This window comes from Juglans regia, chromosome 13 (genome assembly GCF_001411555.2).
Source record: "Juglans regia cultivar Chandler chromosome 13, Walnut 2.0, whole genome shotgun sequence".
Taxonomy (NCBI): Eukaryota; Viridiplantae; Streptophyta; class Magnoliopsida; order Fagales; family Juglandaceae; genus Juglans; species Juglans regia.
The window spans coordinates 35,346,355-35,368,129 of NC_049913.1; the positions used below are offsets into that span (position 1 = coordinate 35,346,355).

At 37.5% G+C, this 21,775-nt stretch overlaps 1 protein-coding gene across 1 annotated transcript; it reads left to right on the forward strand.

Moving 5' to 3' along the window:
* Positions 1–150: 150 nt before the first annotated feature.
* Positions 151–16,955, forward strand: LOC109013665 (biotin--protein ligase 2-like). The gene is made up of 10 exons (XM_018995826.2): positions 151–445; positions 692–965; positions 1,056–1,117; positions 1,210–1,358; positions 3,655–3,775; positions 4,166–4,321; positions 5,734–5,779; positions 14,479–14,545; positions 15,563–15,639; positions 16,505–16,955. Exons 1-10 carry the CDS (start codon positions 316–318, stop codon positions 16,545–16,547), a joined length of 1,125 nt encoding a protein of 374 aa, XP_018851371.1. The 5' UTR covers positions 151–315; the 3' UTR covers positions 16,548–16,955.
* The last annotated feature ends 4,820 nt before the right edge of the window (positions 16,956–21,775 follow it).

The following is a 21,775-nucleotide window of genomic DNA, read 5'->3' on the forward strand; positions in this document are numbered from 1 at the left end:
ATCTAAAACCGGACCGGTTACATCCCTAATCACTACAAATAGAGGTGATCACGATGCTATTTTGGCATGGTATTTTCTTGGATATTTTCATAAATTATACGAGAATTTGCCAATTTTTGTTTATGTTTCCCTTCCCTTCTGCCAAACACGGTGCAAGAACCAAATGACTTTCTTTGTATAGTTCCATTTAGCACCGTTGATTTGAGGCCATAGGCCCGTAGGGGGCCCAACGGCCAACTACGCATTTAGCAGTTTGTAGTTTGTACGGGAAGCTACAGAGCTTTGGTGGAAGAAACGAGGCCAGTTTTTTTGGTTATGCCCTTCGCTACGACGAGCGCACTCCGACTCCTCTCTTCTCGAAACTCCCTCTATTCTCTTTCTCTACGCAAATTCGTTTTCGCAGACAAAGGGCCTTTCCTTCTCTCGCTTTCTGTGGCATCATCAGGTTCGATCAAACTCGTTATTAAGATTCGTATCCAATTTATCATCCACTGTTCTTTGGCTGCTGAGAAAACTGAAGGAAATTTAAAGGAAGAAGAGTTTAGCTGAACTAGATTTAAGTAAACCTTATCTTTTATGTTCTCCGAATTATACGTCTTTCATAAAGACCAAACGGGAAGGTTAACATGCACTTGCAAAAAAATAAAATAAAGAGAGAAACTTGATTTTTTCTCTTTTATTTTTTGGGCAGCTATGGATTTCAATTCATCTCATACGCTGGTTCTATGTGGAAAGTCGACGGCCGAAAATGAGATCGCTAAATCTATAAAAAGCACTAACGCTCTGAAGCTGCCTGACAATGGCGACGTTTCAATTCTTTTGCAATCGGAACTGGAGAGACCATTGAAAGAAGACGAATACTCTTTTAGCATCGATTCCTTCATGAATTGTCTTTCGACTAATCAGTTTGGCAGGTTCCTCATTTGGTCTCCGCGGTTGCCTTCCACGCACGATGTTGTTTCTCGGTAAGTTTCAGAACTATGCTGGATTTTCCTTCTTTTTTTTTTTTTTTTTCCTTTCTTGGTTACTAAATTGAGTATTTTACTTTTCACCAGCAATTTTTGTGAGCTTCCAATCGGTACGGTTTGTGTTGCCGATGTTCAGTCAAAAGGACGAGGTTTGAACTAATTCGTAGCTTTTCCGATTGTTGGTTGCAGTTTTGGAATTCAGTTTCTTCTTTTACCTAATTATAATGCGGTATTTTCTCAGGTCGGTCAAAGAATGTATGGGATTCTCCAATAGGTTGCCTTATGTTCTCTTTTACCGTACAAATGGAGGACGGGCGAACTGTGCCTCTTTTGCAGTATGTTGTGTCTCTTGCTATCACTGAGGCAGTAAAGGATGTCTGTGACAAAAACGTAAGATGGTTGTTTTCTCTATTGTGTTGCTACCTTTTGAAAAATAACACTAAAACTAATTTGGCAAATTGGTTTGTGTTGAGCCTTTGACATCTGATTATTGACATCTTGAATTCATGGGTGGAACGGAAAATTTTTGAATTAAACTATTTAAGATGAGTTCAACGTTAGAGGAAAGTTGGTCTCTAATAAACTTGGAAACTTTGAATTGACTTGATTATTGTTTGTGATGCAGGAAAAGTCTTTGACACCGATTTGATGTGAAAATAAAAAGACATACTGGTCTGATTCCCAAAATGTAGAACAAAAGCTTTAACATTTCTGATGTAACCACAGTTGCTAGATGTTTTTAGGCTTATGCTTCAAATTGGGTTAAGAAAGTGTGAATTTTGTATTAAAGGGCTGGAAATAGGAAGCAAAACTCAGAGAGTACCTGGACAGCAAGTGTCTTATAGGAATTAGAAGAAGTTAGGTTAGGGCTTCATTGTGGAAAAAGGTATGTAAAAGTTGGGGAATCTAGGTTTTCTAACAGGGGAAGGTGTAAGGTAGGGTTTGGAAGAGAAACAAAACGAAGAAAAATCCAGGTGATGGATGGATGATAGGGTTTTTATTATTGGGAGATAAAGATTTTGGAAATTAAAGAGAAAATGCAAAGAAAAGATGACATATATAGACAATCATACATATCTTCCTTAGGAGTTATTCTATTCCTAAATCGGTGTGTAGAGCACACCATGCACATCACTTAAATAATAAGATTTGATTTGTAAGATTCAAAGTTTAAAATTTATCTTTCAAATCAAATTATGCCATATAAGCACTTTCTTAGTTGTGCTTTACACACCGGCTTGAGAATATAATTTTTCTTTCCTAAGTACTACTCTTTGAGTTTCCTAGGCTTCACACCTTGAAGAGAGGAATGGATCACACATTCTTAAGAGCATATCATATACAAAATTCTCAAAAAGAAAACATGTTCTCCATTGAATTAGAAGCATTACATAAATATTTAGAGAAAAGTAAACCTAAAACCTTACATTATGAAGTTTTTAGGCTCTTAAAGCGAAATGGGTAACAGTGCTTATGGTGGTGGTGGAGGATGTGGTGCTGGTGGGAATTATCAAGGTGGTGGTGGTGGTAACTACGGTAGTGACAGCTATGGAGGTGGTGCTGCTGGTAGTGGCTTTGGTGGAAGTGGTGTTGGCTATAGCGGTGATGGTAATTATGCAGGTGGAAACACTTACGAAGGTGTGAACAGTGGAGGCTATGGCAGTACTGCTGGAAATTACGGTGTTGCTAGTGGTGATGGTGGTTGTGATAACTATGTCGGTGCTGGTAACAGCACTAACATTGGTGGTGGTGGATTTGATGGAGGTATTGGACAGGGGTCAGATGGTGTCAATCAATTTGGTAGCAATGAGAGTAGCAGCATGGGTGATGTAGCTGGAGATTTTAACCAGGATGATCCATTGGAAGAAAACCAAAGGGATGATGGCGATGAGACCTGTGATTTCGCCAAAAGAGCCTGAAAAAAGCCTCTGATAGCAGTACTTTTAACTTGCTCTCCACCCAGTATTATGAGTAAACTGTTTTTTGCATTAGTATTTTAGTCCTCCCCTGTTCTCCACAGTGAACAATTTATTTTATTCTTGTTGGATTTGGTTCTGAGATCTTGACTTGGATGCATTCTCAACTGTGTTTTCCCAAATGATAAACAAAAGAAACTTTCCAGCAAAAAAAAAAAAAAAAAGGTGGTAGACCTGTTAGTGTTCTGGAAATGGCAGTTTGATAGTCACCAGAGTGAGACCTTTTGTAATTGATCCAAATTTGTTTGACCTGGTGCGTATGGAGGGAAAGAAATTACCAATATTCTCAATATTGCACAAGGACATTGGAAGACTCCGCTTTCTTCTGTAATTTTCTTTGCTCTTGGATGTTAGCCCACCCATATCTATGTAGCTTTAGCTTCTAGGACTTCTTTATTAAAAGAAGCCATACTAAATAACTTATAGAACCCATAATAAAAAACCGAAAACATAAGAAAATCAAAATATGACATAATGGTCCTAAAGTTCAAACCATGTCCAGAAATATAAAAGCTATTTAATTATAAAACCATCTCCTTTTTCATGTATCAATTTGAAGTGTAGCTTACAAACGAAGGCCACTCTTATATCTTTGACTTACTTGGGACTATGCATGCCTTACCTGATTTTAATCTATCTAAACTGAATCATGAATAATGCCAAAGGGAATATATGGATATGCTAAGTTTTTATATCATTGTCCATTTCAGGGCTTGCCATGTGCTGATGTTAAAATTAAGTGGCCAAATGATCTTTACTTGAATGGCCTAAAAATTGGAGGCATTCTATGCACCTCCACATATAAATCAAAGAAGTTCAATGTCAGTGTAGGTAATGGGATTGTTCTTTTCGCAATGATATGCAATTTTTTTGTGATCAACCATGCTGCTACATATGTAACTGGACTGTTTTCCTTTTAACCCCAAGGGTTGGCTCAAGTGTAAGGCCTTGGTCTTGGGGTATACTCCCTCCAGGTCTAAGGTTCGAACCCTTGGGTGCAAACAATTTATAGGGGCCACATGCCATCGTTGAAAGGCCAATGATTTACCTGATCTGTGTGATGTGGGCACGTTACACAAGTCCAGGACTTAACTGGATAAAACATGTGTTGCATTGCACGGTCTCCGAGGTTCCTCTTCATATATATAAAAAAATCATACTGTAATTTAGGCTGTGTGTGTGGTAGGTATTGAATCATTCCATGAATCCATGTCCTTGCAGGTATAGGGTTGAATGTTGATAACCAGAAACCAACAACATGTTTGAATGCAGTTCTAAGAGAACATTCTGATGTGGCTTACCGATTTAGTAGACAAGAAATACTTGCAGCCTTTTTCAATAAATTTGAGAGATTTTATGATCTTTTCATTGATCAAGGTAAATATATGTTATAATCCTATTTTCTTTGTAAATAGTATGGCACTGCAATGTTCAATGTGTTACCTCCTTTATCATGTTGAATTTTTATCATCTCTCTTAAAGTTTCAGCTTAACTGTGCACGTTGATGCTTTGTTTGATTCTCATATCAATTAGGCTATACAGTATTCCCACATACTTCTGGTAATTAACTTAATTTACTTTGAGGAAGGATACAAGTGGGTTGTGCATAGGGCTGAAAATTGATTCTTTAGATCAGTCGGAAGACCAAACTGCAAAACGAACCGAAGGGAACCGGCCAAATCAATTGAGAGTCAGTATACTGGCTCAGACTGACCCCAACAGTCAACGGTCTCGGATCAAATGGTGACGGGGGGCAAGCCGAGGAGTGGATACAGGCAACACCAAGAGTTGCTTTCTAAGTGTTAAAGAGAAATGAAGAAGAGAATAAGAGGAGTCAGAAAGAGAAATTGATTATGATGTGAAGCTCTAATCTAAATTCTAAAATATAATAAAACGGCAGCATTTTAGCAAATATTAGTTTTCATATATCTGGGCCTGGACAACAGCACTTATATATATTTATAAAATATATGTAATATTACATTCTTTTCTCTCTCTCACTCTCTCTCTCGCTCTCTCTCTCTCTATATATATATACATATATCGGTTTGGTCATGTCTAGGTGAACCAAGTTGCCCAAACTGAGACCAAAACAGTCTTATTGGTTCTTCAGGTTCCAAAACTGACAACCAATTGGTAAAGGTTACTGGTTTCGGTCAGTCCCAGTTTCAATATGTACACCCCTAATTAAATGCACACATCATGAATTGGGTAGTTGAAAAGGGAAGTTCAGAGTGCACACTTTCCTTGCAAAATCTATACTGAATGCATTCAATAATTTTTTTATATTTAAATATAGATAAAGCTAGACCAGAAAGAACAGTTTCTGAATACATCCTTGTATTTCTGAATTTACCTTTTTCTCCCTCAGCATAGATGTAATTTCCATCATTCAGTAGATTACCAGGTATGCCAATGTGTTAAAACCTATTAGATTTCCCAAGTGACTTGGAAACCTTCTCCACAATTTTTTGATGAATAGATTGATCTGATAATTTTTAGGGCAAGTACTCATTGTGATTGTTATACTGTTGAACAAAATAGACTGTTTTTTGTTGCCTTTGACCACAAAAAATATTTTGTTATGCTTTTACCAGTGCTTAACTAGCTGGTTCTGAGGACATTGCCAAGCTAATTGTTTAATTTGGTGTATGCACGTGTTCCATTTACCAATAAAAGACGGCATGTATGATGATATGCTATGTCATTCTGTGAGTAGCATATTTTATTTGATAAACTGTGTTGGTATGTAGAATAATGTCAAGTTCTTTTGCTGTGCATTTTACAGGATTTCAATCGCTGGAAGAGCTGTATCTTAAGACATGGCTGCACAGGTGACCGTAGATTTTAATATCTACTCTCTATGGTTGACACCAAGTCTCTTTATAAATTGCTTGCGGTTATATTCTGGTAAAAATAAATATTTCATTTGCTTGTGGGCATTTAGTTGCTATTCTGTGAAAGGTAAAAGATTCAGCATCATAGTTTGTTTCTATGCATGCGTAAAGCAAAGAAAAGTCTACTCATATGTCCAAATCAATCCACATTTTCTTTTATGGCAATTAAAAACCAAAAACTAAAAGTTGTTATTTCTGAAAAAAATTGTCGGTGCTTAGAAGTTGGAGCTTGAAGAACATAACAAAAACTTTGCTCAACCACCAGTGCACCCTAATGGTCAAAGGCTGGGCTTGAGATGAGCTGTAGACTTTGACATCATGGGTTCGATTTTGCACTAAGAGTTCCCTTGGATTACCAGATACATGGTTCCAATGGGTGGGGTCGTGTATCCAGGTTTTACTTCCTAGGACCAGGTCCATGGGGTCGTGTATCTAAAGTTTACTCCCAAGGAGTGGGTCTGAAGGACCATTCCTTGGTGAAGTTCGATGTCATTAGGAAAATAAAAACTTCATTCAACCATCCAACTTGACTCATACTAGTCTTCCTTGTGGCCTTTGTTTTTGCGTCTTATTGTGGCATTAACCATCAAAGTGATCAAGAGCTGGTAGAGAAAAGCAATTTGGCTTGATTAGATAATCACTTCACCAACCATTTGGGATGGAAAATTAATTTATTTTTATTTCAAATCTTTTGCTGAAAACAGATGATTAGTTATTTTTCCACAGCCAGAACCCCCTTCCCTCTTGATTTATATGGGCATTTTCCTCATGACTCACTGTGGCTTCAACTTAAACCATATTACTCCTTAATCCTTACTGATGGTGAGGTTTATCTTGGTTTCACGGTTGAACCTGTAACACCCCGTTCCCCTAGAGTTAAGAATAAAGTCATTTTTAGAAATTTAGGGAAATCGGAGTGCTATTGATCTTGACTTTATAAAAATTTTCTTTTGTTTAACGAAGCACTGTATACAAAAGGTTCCAAAATAAAACAATGTCATTATTTATCGAAGTACTTAAAATGTAGAAGTCTGTTTGCGGAAGTACTTATTAAAATTTCTCAAATTTTGTACTATAAAAATCATAACTTAAAAAGCTCTATGCATAATCTAGGTTTTTGCCTCTCCTCCTTGGGCCAAGTGACGTCTTGCAGCCCCATTCTCATAAAGATCCTCACCCGGGGTGGTTAAAACATAAAAACATACCAAAAAAATGAGTATAATACTTAATAAATAGTACATCATATAGTAAACATAATAAACATAGAATTTTCTTGAAACATGTACTTATTCTTATACTAACATAAACATGTAACATGTACTATGCATAATTCATTAAACTTATCTTTTCCTTTCTTTAATGGCCAGCACACCTTAACCCCCATGTGAAGGGTTGTGCACCGGTTCCACTGGCTGTGGCCACATGGGGAATCGCTTAACTTATCAGAATATACTATGATGGACCATGCTTATTTCGGTGGCTTGCACATCCACCCATAACTGCATTGGTACCATGCATCTCTTATGGCCATTCTTCAAACTTCGTTCATAACTTGTCTTCTATCTTTCTTACCATGATGCGTGTAGAATACACAATCACATAGCTTATCGTAATCATAAATGAAAGCATATCATGATGCATGTAAAACAAATATTAACATGACACTCAAATCACTTTCATCATAACTTGATACGTAACAAGCGGCTTCCAATATTGGATGTGGAAGGTGTTGTGGTGCTGCATGGAGGTTGCTGCCGTAAGGAGTGCGACGGGGCTGGGTGTGGACTTTGGTGGAGGAATCGAAGGGCTGTAGCGATGGGGCAATCAGCTTGGTGGTGCAGGTCATTGTGCGACAACTGCTGCAGCTTGATAATTATAGTTTCCTAAACTTGAAGAACACTATAATGAGAGAGAGGGAGGGAGGGAGGAAGAACACTGCAATTAATAGGCGCATAGATAGGGTGTGCGGTAGCAAGCATGAGGGTGATACAGTGCGGCAACCCTAGTTGAGGGAGATGGATGCACACATGTGGTCTATATTTATAGAAGGTAGTTGGGTCATGGGTCTTGCAAATGGGTTGGGTCATGCTCGTGGGTCCCAGGGTTTTTCTTGGGCATTGTATGGGTTGTGCCATTTTAAATAACCCAAATAATCTCAGGAGCTTGCCCATATTTTAATGGGCCAATTATTCAATAAATTCCAATGGGCCTAGTCTTGAATCCAAAATAAGCCCAACTCGTCCAATAATTGTTAATGGGCCAATTTTCTTGGGCATTGTATGCCCTTGAGAAGATGGAGATAATTGTTATGCCCTTTTCTAGTGGGTTGATCTTCTCTCTCTAAAAAAAACTTCTCTCTCCGTACACTTCCTGTTTTCATTGGTTTTTCTTTCTTTTTCTGGTTTGTTGGTACTGGTGTGTTAATGGCATCAGGGTACTTGAGAGTTTTGAGTTTTGAATTCAGTCTGGGCACCGTATTGGTTGGTCTTGATGGGGCTGTGTGGGGAGGTTGTTATTGATCAGAAGGTTTTTGAGTTCAGAAAGGAGAATGAAAGGTGGTGGAGAATCACAGAGAACAGTCGTCGTGTGGTGAAATACATCTCTTTGGATCATGAAACCATGGGATGGTTGGGCTCTATGGTGAAGGAATGTGTAGCATCACTGGGTCATTCAGAGTTCTTGAGAACTCGTAGAAAAGGAAATATGGTATTGATGGTATGAAGGGGTAGTAATTATTATGGTAGATTTATTGCCCTCTCGGAATTTGGGCATGACAAGAGAAGAGGTATGATTGTTGTGCCAGAAGGAAGGAAGGGGGAGGGTTGGAGAAATTTTGGAGATACAATGAAGGAGCTCAGTCCTCCATTCTCTTCCTCTGTCCCGAAGGTGAGAAACAGAGCACCTAGTGCTGTCCAAGCAGGAAACTTGAAGCTGTTCAGGCAAGAAGGTGGTGCTCCATCGTTGATAGCAGGTGGTTCACGGTCGTACAATGAGGTGCTTCAAGCACTGAAGGTTTAGTCGCGAGATGTGAGTGCTGTGGTGCCAGCCATGGCCTGTCCAGAGATCGTGCAGAATCATGGGGTAGTTGGCAACGTATGGTTGGGGTCAAATGAGGAAAGTATACTAGGGGTGCTGAGTAATATGGAGGAAAAAGTTGGGTTTTTATTGGATGAAATTCTTTGGTTGAAACGCAGTGTTAAGGGGAAGGAGGTGCTGCAGTTTGGGATGGGCCATGAAGGAGATGGGCTAGGCTTGGGCTTGGGTGCTGGAAAGGGGAAGCCTGCGATTGGCTCTGGCATGTGCTCGGGTGCTGGAAAGGGGAAGCCTGCGATGGGCTCTGGCATGGGCTCGGGTGTGGGCCAGGCCATAGGCCCCAAACAATGCTGGAAATAGAGGAATCGGGTGATGCCTGAGATTTCGACCCTCAACCCGAGTCAAGCTTTGGCGGCGTCGATAAGTGTCTTGTTGTCTCCCACACCGGCACAGAAAGAACCGCTGGTGGCGGTCGACCACCATGGTGTGCCGGCAGGGCCATTTCGATGGGAAGATGGGGTCGACGGTGAGGCAACAGTGGAGCTGCTCAGTTCGAGGGTTGTTTTCCTGTTGCTGTCGGCTGGTTTTTTGTTGGAAAATGTTCAGTCTTAGCCGCAAGTGGTGGTCGAAGGAGTAGAAGTTGCTCCAGTGCAAGTATCGTCGGCAGAGGATGGGTTTTTGGTGGGTTTCACGTCGCTGCCTTCTGGGCTATTGCTGGAAAATACGCAAACAAGGCCGTGCGTGGTGGATGGAGGCCCAGTGGTGAATCCAGTGCAGACAGTCATTTCGGAACAAGGCTTTTCATCACTAGGGTCTCCGATGGGTCTTGCTCCTTCTAGTGGGGAGTCAGATTCAGTGTGTGATCAGAACTGACTTTATTTTCTTCTGTCAGCACAGGTGAGGAGGGGGTCATCCTGACTCCTTTGTGTACACTCCTTCCTAGCTCTACAAATGGGAGTTGTTCATCAAATTGGGTGTTTAAGAAGGTAGAGGAGATTCAAGATGTCATTGGGATTTCTTTTGGAGGTTACGAAGAACAATTCAAGACTCTTCTTATAGAACTTGAGGCTAGTCATTTGAAGTCAGCCACAAAGCGGGATAGGGAGCTTAAAATGCTAACTTGTTCCATTAATTATGATGTGAAAGAAGGGAGTGGTGGAAGGGACAGATCAAAAGGGAGGGGCAATATAGTTTCTTATGAAGCCTAAGATTATATCATGGAATGTACATGGGCTTAATGATCGCAATAAACGCTTCCGTATCAATTCATTATTGCGGATGTGGAAGGGTGATGTGGTGTGTTTTCAAGAAACAAAGATGCGTTTCATTGATAGGAAAATTGTGCGAAGTGTATGGGGGTGCTCGTATGTGGGATAGACTTATTTGGCTTCTTTGGGAGCCTCAGGTGGAGTGTTACTTATGTGAGACAAAAGAATTGTTGAGTCGATCGAGGAGTGTATCGGAGAATTCTCGGTCGCGATTAGATTTAAAAATGTGGTGGATGGTTGGGAATGGGCATTTGCAGGCTCATATGGCCCTAACGTGGATATGGATAGGAGAAGGTTGTGGGAGGAATTGGCGGGTCTATACTCTTTGTGGGATGTGCCGTGGTGTATGGGGGGAGATTTTAATATTATTCGTTTTCCTAGTGAGCGTTCAGGGCATTGTCGGAATTCTCTGGCCATGGATGAATTTCGTGAGTTCATCTTCTATCTTGACCTCATGGATCTCCCCCTAGTAGGGGGTGAATACACTTGGTCAAATGGGCGGGTGTGGTCGAGATTTGATAGATTCCTTGTATCTCCTGCATGGGAAGCTCAATATCCGGAAGTTAGTCAGAAAAGACCAACTCGAGTAAGTTCTGATCATTTTCCTATCCTTTTGGATTGTGGGGGTATACATAGGGGGCGCCGGTATTTCAAGTTTGAAAACATGTGGCTAAAAGCGGATGGATTTGTAGAGATGGTGCGCGCTTGGTGGTCTTCATATCAGTTCATTGGTACTCCAAGTTACATTCTTGCAAGTAAGTTGAAGGCATTGAAACAAGATTTGAAGAAGTGGAATTTGGAGGTTTTTTGTCACATTGACAATCAGAATGTTACACTGTTGGAGGAATTGTAAGAGCTAGAGGATAAAGAATTATTGGGAGATAAATCAGAGTAGATGTTATTGAGGAAGGGCATGGTTATGGCAAATTTGGAGAGAGTTTTGTTATCAGAGGAAACTTCATGGCGTCAAGGTTTTGTTATCAGAGTTATTGACTTGCAGAGTGCGAGTGTTTTGGAGAAACCTTTTGTTGAAGAGGAGATTTACAAGGTCTTATCTGGAATGGCTAAAGATAAAGCGCCGGTGCCGGTTGGTTTTTCAATAGGTTTTTTTCAAACTTGTTGGGACATTGTGAAAGGTAATGTTATGCAGGTTTTCAATAAATTTTACTCTCTTCAAAAGTTTGAAAAATCCTTAAATGCGACCTTTATTGCTGTCATTCCTAAAAAACACGGGGCTTTGACTATTGAAGACTTTCGGCCTATAAGCCTGGTTAGCAGTGTTTATAAGATTATCTCGAAGGTTCTTGCTAACCGGCTTAGTCCGGTGTTGGAACAAATTATATCCAAGTCTCAGAATGCATTATTCGTGGGAGACAAATTCTTGACTCAATACTCATTGCAAATGAGTGTTTGGACCACAGATTACGGGAGGGAGGTTCAGATGTGCTGTGCAAGCTTGATATGGAGAAAGCTTATGATCACATGAACTGGGAGTTTCTATTATACTCACTTGAGAGATGTGGTTTTGGGGATAGGTGGATTTCATGGATGCGTCATTGTATTTCAACTGCCCGTTTCTCAATTCTGGTTAACGGCACACCAGCTGGATTCTTTGATAGTTCGCTGGGTCTGCGGCAGGGAGATCCTCTATCTCCTCTTCTTTTTGTTATTGTGATGGAGGTTTTAAGTAGGATGGTGCAGGCTGCAGTTGGGGGAGGGTTTTTATTTGGCTTTCAGGTGGGCAATAGTTCTGGTGGTCCTACTATCATTTCACACCTTCTTTTTGCAGATGATACGTTAGTTTTCTGTGAAGCGAATAGAAGCCAGATCCAAACTCTACAAGCACTATTACTCTGCTTTGAAGCAGTGTCAGGGCTAAAGGTGAATCTGGGGAAGTCTGAGATGGTTCCTATGGGTGTGGTCTCTAATATCTATAGTTTAGCAAGCCTTTTGGATTGTAAAGTTTCTTCGTTCCCAATGAAATATCTGGGACTTCCGTTGGGAGCAACTTTCAAGAATAGAGCTATATGGGATGGGGTCGTGGAGAAGATAGAGAATAGGTTGGTTGGCTGGAAATGAGTGTATTTATCAAAAGGGGGCCGTCTCACTCTTATCAAGAGTACTCTCACTAACCTTCCCACTTATTTTTTATCTTTGTTTCCTATGCCTGTAGGGGTGGTGAACAGAATCAAGAAACTTTTTAGGGCGTTCTTATGGGGAGGCATGGGGGAGGAGAAAAAATTTCATTTAGTGAATTGGAAGACTGTATGTGGCTCAGTTGTGAATGGAGGGTTGGATGTGTGTAACTTGAGAACCTTTAATAAAGCTTTACTAGGAAAATGGCTTTGGAGATATCATTTTGAGGGGGGATCATTGTGGAAGGATATTATTGATGCTAGATATGGTATTGGGCTGGGTGGTTGGTGCTCTAATGAAGTGAGAGGGGGGTATGGTGTGGGATTATGGAAGTATATAAGGAAGGGGTGGCCATGCTTTGCAAATCAAATTCGTTTTGTAGTTGGTGAGGGCAATTGAATCAGATTTTGGTACGCACCAGTGGAAAGGGTTTTTCCGATGTGGAGAACTGGCATTGGAAAGGGTTTTTTCGGCTCTATACCGTATTGTAGCTAATAGGGAGGCTTCAGTAGCGGACGTGCGGCTATTTTCTCATGGTACACACCAGTGGAATATTCTATTTAATAGGGATTTTCATGATTGGGAATTATCTAGTGTTTCAGTTTTTTTCAGCTTATTATATTCTACGGAGGTTCCTATGGCACAACGAGATAGCTTGAAGTAGAGGTCTAATAATCACAAGAGATGTACAGTCAAGGCGTATTATAGCATCTTGACTACACATCTTGACAATATTCCGTTCCCATGGAAGAATATTTGGAGAGCTCGTGTGTCTTCTAAAGTAGTTTTTTTTGTTTGGAATGCTGCTCTTGGGAAGATATTGACCACGGACAATTTGAGGAAGAGAGGTTGTGCATTGGTGGATTGGTGCTACATGTGTAAAAAGAATGGAGAATCCGTGGACCATCTCTTATTACACTGCGAGGTAACAAGGGTGTTGTGGGATGAAATCTTTCAAAGGGTTGATGTTGCTTGTGTTATGCCCTTGAGGGTGGTGGATTTGTTGGGTTGTTGGACAAAGTTGCAAGGTTGTCAACAAGTGGCAGCAGTGTGGAAGATGATTCCATTGTGCATTATGTGGTGCATTTGGTTGAAAAGGAATGTGAGGTGCTTTGAAGATAAGGAACGCACAATGACTGAGTTGAAGAATTTTTTTCTCCACACTCTAATGTGTTGGTTTTCCACCATTATTTTGCATGGGGACAATATTCAGGATTTCTTGTCTTTAATTTATCGTTCTTAGAATGTATTTAGGAGCTCTTATGTATACTTCCTGTGTACAAGGGTTATACCTATTTTCATCCATATATATAATATCTATCTTTTACTAATAAAAAAAAAACCTCGTCCAATAAATATTTTTGGACTTTTAAAATAAATTCTTAGGCCTAATACCAATTAAATATAGGTCCATAAATATTAAATGAGTTTTAATCCAATTATTGAGTCTAATAAAAATCATTATTCCATCATAATAAAATTCGGCCTGTGGCCTATTCAAAATTATCCAATAAATCTCAACTGGGATTCCCAAAAATATTGGCCCATTAATACCGTCCAAAACCATGCACTAAACCTTAACAGGCTTTAAAATAAACTCTTGGGCCCTTGGCCTAATTAAAGTTCCTAAGCAACCTCAATAAATTAATAGCTCGTGGGTTATTCCAAAATGGTCCATTAAACATAATTTAGGCCAATAAAATTATCCTTATTCAATCCCTAATAAAATTATCCCTAATAATATTTTTTTTTACAAATAAAATTTCATTTTACTTATAAAAGAAATTAATGTTGGATCGGGTTGTTATAGAACCATTTTGGTTTTCTATCTCAAAATACTCTCTATTGGTGCTGTTACTGCTATCCTCACCTTCCCACAAAAGTTTGATTGCAGGGGTGCATGTTAGAACTTTAGTAATGCCTATTTCTAGATGTTTTGTATTGTTTTTTGTTTTATATTATAATCATCCATCTCAACATTATCATTCACCTCATTCCATCATTTTGAAAGATCGTGCTTGTTTAAGAGTACAAATAATGTGTTCTAGTATAATTAATGACAAACAAGCCCGAGCTTCTTGTTTTAGTTGTGACGTCATGATACATTTTTAAATTCTGTTTGACGTTTACATCTTATGCAATGATATTTTCCTAAAAGCTTAAACTCATGATTTTTCTCTTTTGTGTATTTGCATGCAGTGAACAAAGAGTAATTTTACAGGAAAAGAATGAGGACCAAGTGGTTGAAAATGTGGTTACTATTCAGGTATGATGAATTTAAAGGCTTCCTACATGCTTGATAATATGTGGTACGTAAAATGGGAGATTCAGGCATGTGCAGATAGAAATTTTTTGTGTTCATTCCTATTGTGTAAAGCTGAAAGAATATTTTAAACTTCGTCAAACTTGGGACTTCAAGGCATAGATTCTGATTTGAGCAATAAACTTGTCCACTTCAATCCAGTTCAATTGGATTTGGTAATATTGCAAAATGTATCAATATGGTTGTTAAAATCTAAAATATAAATCATTGAAAAATGTCCACTTCAAGGTTTGAACATTGAAGGTTTTAGACATTTTGTGAATTCCACTATCATTAGTGAATTGTGATTCACATGCTTACAAAATCAGCCTATCAAATTATTTGCAGGCATGGGTCCAAAATAGACAAATTTTAAAAGAGAGAGCAGAAGCCCAATAAACGATAAAAAGTTATTTTTGTTGTAAAAACATTTAATTACATATAGAAAGTTTTAGTATTGTGCAACTTCCATAAATGTTTGTTTCTTGTGATTCACATGCTAGTGTAAAATATTGACAATTTTATTTGGGGAAAATACACTTTCTACCCTCCAACTTGCACCCCCCCCCCCCCCCCCAAAGTAATAAAATAAACACATTCTCCCATCCAACTTCCAAAAAAGTTGCACTATGGCTACTTATATAAAATACAAGGTTGCGCTACTGCTGTTTTTCATAGTTTGTTAGATTACACTTTTACAATTGGTTCTTGAAGACCCTAATCAGATTTTCAGCAGAGTTTCAATTTTGATCCTATCAAATTTAAAGAACGTATGAAATACTTGAATATAAATGTGGTTGCCAGTGATGCGGCTGAAACTCCATTGCAATATCATACAACTTTTGAGTATGTTCAATACCAATTTTTGTGCCTCTTCATTTCAAGGGGGATACTCAGTAGTTCAGATTGAACTTCATTTCAGTATGTGCGCCAGAAATAGGAATATTGATTTTTTAAAACATTTAATTCTCTTGTGTGTAGGGTTTGACATCCTCAGGATATTTATTAGCCATTGGTGATGACAATCAAATGTACGAGCTTCATCCTGACGGCAATAGGTATTGTGTTTTAATGGTATTCTAGAGATTGTTATTAGCTATGAAAAAAGAAATTCGGACAATACATGGGTCAGTAGACTCAGTCCAGTGTGTTGTCTTATAGAGTCATTTGTGTAAGCTTCCACTTCCAGAACTGCAAGAATAACAAAAACCCCCACCACTAATCACAAGAAAACACCAACTCAGAGAATGAGACTGAACAAGATTCCATTCATAAATCTTGTAGAGAATTTTCGAGGAATTCTCAACCTCCAAGAACAGAACTTCCAAGATTCATCAACTGCCTTCTTTGTTCCCTCCTGCTTATAAAGCTGCAGAATACTACAATCCTTCCCAAAAAGCAATGTTTTGTACTAAACGCACTCAACCAAAAGTAAAACGCAAGACACTCTTATTACAAGCTAAACGCATCGTATCATTAAAACAAAACCCAACTCCAAAACGCAAGATACACATATAAAACACACACTTCCCTTCTCTACAGAAATGAATCGTTTCATTAACTTCTTTATTCTTCATCTTCACCTTCAACCGTTAATATCGTTGAAGCTTCCCTCAACAGCAGACCTCTACCACCGACCTCCACCACTTAGGCCTTTCTCAGGCACCCGTGACACATTTGTTTGTCATAGAGGCCCAACCTAATTATGCTTTTATTCCCTTGCACAAATATGCATCTGTATGTATTAGTCTCCTTAAGCCATTGCATTCCCTTAATATGAATTTTAAGAAGTATGTCTCTAGAGTACCCCATAACACTTGGCAATTTAATTTGTGGTTTTATCTTGAGATGCTATGGTTCTTGATCCATGTTACAGAAAATATATGATTATAGATCATGCTTTTATTTATTTTGTGGCTTCAGTTTTGACTTCTTCAAAGGACTGGTTAGAAGAAAACTTGACTGAAGAAGCACCTTCAAATGGAAGCAACTATAGTCCTCAAATGTGTGCATATTTGATCATGTCTGTTGTCCTATTTTTTATTTTTTACTTTTTGGCGCACCTATTTTTTTCAAAGAAACCTTAGCTATACTTAAATTTAATTAGGTAAGATTTCCTAAATTACAACCGTTGTACAGCTGTTTGCCAAAATAAAAATATATCAAGTGATATATTTGACATCCGGTACAGGTGGAATCATAGTTGCCGCAGATAATTATTCATTTGTAGGACTTCTTGTTTCTCTGTTGATAGCTATGGGCTAAGTTCTATGAATAATTTGTCTTATGATTAGTTGGGTGCCATAGCTATTAGGTTGTACTGATGTTTCAAGATGCACTCATATATATGTCCAATTTGGATGTGTGACTGATTGATGAACTCCATTATGCTTTATGACCTACATGTCATAAATAGTTTGTTGCTAGGGCTTTCATTGGTGTTGAAGACATGACATGTACCATTTTTTTTAATCACTGTCAAGTGTCTAAACATGCAGGATTAAGTTTTCTTCTTCCTATGGGCTGGGGATGAAAATTCCATTGTTGTAAGCTGACAATGATTTTGGGTGTCTTGGAAACTAGTGGTGTCCCAACACACAAAAGTATGTCTCGTGGATGTGGGTTGCTTGATGTTTCTGCTTTGTGTCAGTGTGTGTGTGTTAAATGTGTAATTTGGTGGGAGAGAAAGTGACTCCCCCACCTCCCACATGCATACCCATAGTACCATTGTCGTTGCCAGAAACCACTGTAGGGGTCCATGTTTGGAGTGATGTCTCTATCGAAATGTGTGGGAAGTAAATTGAGTTATATGTCATTCTCAAAAGGCTGCAAAAGGTCAAACGAGAGGAAGTTTATGGGTACCTAGTCATTCACCAAAAACAAAAACTTAATAGGTTTCATTTCTATCAATAATTCACCAGGCACATCAAAAGTAAACAGTCTTAAAATTGCCTTGCAGTGAGTTGTACTAGGTTGTTGGCAAGCGGACACTGCAAAAGGAGAGCTGATGCTTATCAATGTCCTGTTTGGTGCTTGTGGGAACAGTAGCGATGATGTTAAATGCCGTAGTCGCAATAGGCTGTGTTGCACTAAGCTGTGATGGTTAAGGGCCAAACTCAACAAGTTTGTAACAGTAGTACCCTTTTATTTTCGTTGTAGACACTGAATAGCGTGAGGTGGGGTGGAAAGTTTCACAAGAAGATAAAGGAATATAGATAGATGGATGGATGGAGATATAGACAAATGAAGCTCAACTTTCAATAAATCGTACTTATGGATGATCTTCTGCAAGAATAATGTGTAAGAAAGTAGGATTAGTCAAAGATCCTTTTGGATTAGCACATGGCAAGCATGCAATTATGGATCAGAGTGGGTAGAGATAGAGAGAGAGTTACTAGGTAATTCCCCAGAAAAAACAAAAGAAGATGAGAAAACTGAATCAGGCGAGAGATTGGTTAAGTAGGGGAGGCCAAAACAGATGCCCATGATCCCAAATGAGGTTGGAAATGAAAAAAGAAATGTTAGGAATCGTATCACTATCAGATCTTATTTCACTTTTGTGGGCGTGGGAAGATCAAATCATTGTTAAAAGAAGATAAAGTTAACAATCATTGTTAAAGTAAGGTAAGAATGCAATAGTAGTGTAGTTTCTTACCTCACTGGGTTGAAATGTTTATGAACAATATCTATTTTCCATTCACAATTGCCAAGTTTGATCCTAAAAGTAAAAAGAGGTGAGCTATCGTTCTCCAGCTAATTAACGGGATCCCGAGGGGCTGGCTGCTGGTCTATGACTGAAATAATTATATTATTATTATTATTATTTTTATGTAGCCCTTGGAAGTTTTCTTTTAGAGGAATGTTAGATATAGTCTTATAATGTTTAGTTTTGCACACTCCCTTTAAAAAAAAAAGAGGTCTATCATTAAAAAATTTTATTTTTTTATGTGATAGATTTATTCATTTTTTTTTAATGAGCGCGGGGTTTATAGACTCTGAGATTGCAAATGTCATTTCTCTTCTTTTATCCTCTCTTGTTTTGGTCAAACAATGCAACTCACAAATAATTGAAAAAACTTTGTTTTTCTCCAAATTGAGCTATACTTCCTCTAGACTCGTAGATAAGAATGACAAGTGCCTCTAGAGCATATGAATGACAATTACATATTTTTTTAAAAGCTTAAATTAAAAAATTTTCACATACCATTTTATTAAAATGTCATTTGCTTTTCACATAATCAAATGACACGTGACAATTTTTTTTAAATGAGTTGATGGATAATCTTGTAGAAAAAATAAGTATGGCTACATGTATTTTTAGCAAGGCAAAAGTAGAAACACTCGAGAGATTTATCCACTCAAACACAAATATTTTTTAATTTTTAATTTTAAATTTTTATCTAATCATTATAATTTTCTCAATTTAAATGTGCATGTCTTGCATACTTTATTTAAAAAAGTGAGACTTACCATTAAAAATATATGTTTTCATGGAAGTGTCATATTTGTCTATTTTTTTCAAAGAAAATACGTGAGATTTGTCCGCTTAAGAAAAACTACATAAATCATTTTCCTAAAACAAATATCCAAACAAACTTTTTATGCAAAGAACTTTCATAAATCCCAATTTACAAGATATCTCAATCTTTTTATGCAAACAGACAACTTATATTTCTTGTTCACTTTCATAAAACCCCATCTCAAAACCTTTTCTCCTTATCCAAATGTGAAAAATTAGATAAAAACACAAATATATTGTTCAAAATATTGATCTAATAAAAGCGTTTCCCGGAAGGCACACATCAATTATACAAAAAAAAAAAAAAAAGGAAAAAACAAGGCACGCATGACTAGCACTATAAGAGAATTAGACCAGATCAAGATTGATCGAATGTGTATATATATATATATTATAATATATTATTTTATATAGTAGATTAGTAGTTATATAAATTAATTATGTAATTTTTATCTAAAAATTATAATTATCCAAATATATAATAGAATTATTAAATATTTATTAATTATATATAAAATATTAAAAAGATCGCTTAATTTCTCATATATATATAATAATAATAATATTTATGAATCCAATCCGACCCGACGGAACGATGGCTAACGATTTAGCATTTAGAAATGATGGCTCGGTGGCTCCTTACGGACCGATTACAACCCATGCATGGCACATAAGACAACTTAAATTGGATATATCTCAAGTCCAAAATTGGTAACTTCCGGGGGGGGAAAAAAAAAAGAGAGAGAAAAATGGCTTTCGGCTTTCTTCAGTCATGAATCTATCGTCTGTATCTCTGCGAGTACTGAGAAACCGTACGCCGAAACGCAACAACAGAATAGAAATTCAGGCGCCTCTTCTCCCAACGGTTCACGAGGAAAGATCCCCAGTGATGATGCCATGGTGAATGACTACCACGTGCTATCCACGTCAGCACGACGCACCTTTGACCCTGGGTTTGTTTTGGTCAAACTGAGCGCCTGAACCGAGAAACGGTGTCTCCGTGATCCTCTGCCCTCTGGTACATCTTAACATGCAGTGCTGTCCCTCTGTTCTTCATTTTTATCTCTTTTCATTGTATCAGACCGAAAGTGACCTCTCAACACGTGTTCTCCATTCAGGCCTATGCAAATACGGCCCCCTCCCCAACTCATCACCAAGAGGCTGCGTTCATCTTCAGTTTCTCCTTTTTTTTCTTTTTCTTTTTTTAACTATATTTTTCCTTTTCTTTGCTTTTTATATATGTACTTTTATTTCAATAATGATACTCCCACGCTAGGGTTGATATGTCACGTACCTGTACATGTCATCAGGTGTACATGTCATTTTCAATCATGGATGTAATCTACCACCTTTGAGTTTTGGGTTATGACCCTTTCGTTACGTCTAGATTTGTAAAATAAGACAAGGTAGATTTGAAACCATTATCCAAGTAGGTTGGAAAAATAAACTTAAGATTGGAAAATGAAGATAGGTCTAAAAATTAAACTTGGTTAGAAAAAGTAATGATAGGGACACAACTATTATACAACTATTACATAACTCTCTCAATTCCTTAATTTCTTTCCTTGGAAGGAGATTGTTGAGAGAGAGAGAGTTGAACACTATCATGGTAGTGGGAGGAGTTACATATATCTCCTCATTTCACTCCACTCTTCAATATTAATCTTAGTTTTCAGCTGATAATTCTCTTTTTTATTCAACTTTTAATTTTTATCTCAACTCATTATTCAAACGACACATTATTTTTGTTTCTTTTCACATGTTCAAGGTTTAGGATGAAGTTTTTTAGCCTCGATCTACTTCATTTTAAATCCCTCAACTAGCACGTGGCTTGCTAGCTCTATCGACTCTTCTCGTCGTTTGCATTATGCTAACACTAGTCTCGTCCCCAAACAATGAGCACGTGAGATGCACATGACTCTAGAGTGCATGTATCTCATGTACCATCCCTACCATTTCACATCTCTATTATGTTGCTAACCAAGTGCCCACCGCAACCAACTTCTTTGGTCAGATACCGGTTTCACCTTTTGAAAAAAGGCCGAAATCGGTCCGGTTCCAGTTTTCTTTTTTCTAGCACTGGATCGGACCAGTTCGTATATATATTTTTTATATATATAATTTTTTATATTATATATAAATATTATATATAAAATAATCTTACATTATATGCTAATTGCTAATTAATATAAGACTAAAATTTAAAATCTTATTACTCATAATAATCAAATAACATAAAATTAATATAACATTTTATATAACATAAAATTAATGTTATAAATCTTAATATAACATTAAAAAAATTAATTTTATTAAATAAAATTAATATATCATAAAATTCTAATCTTAAACATGAACATTTGTTTGATCATATGTTATTAATATAAACTATATATATATACCAAGGATAAATATATTTTATAGCATAATAAATTATAATATATATTCTTTTTCATAAAAATATTTCTATACATTTGATCATATATACTCATATAAAAAATATACGTAACTATCATATAATATATTATCACTAGCATATATGTAACCACTAACATATTAATTATTATCAATAACAGATATAATCAAATATATAAATAAGTTAGACACTAACATATAATCACTAGCATATCATAACTAACATACATAAATTATAAATAAGTTAGACACTAACTTGT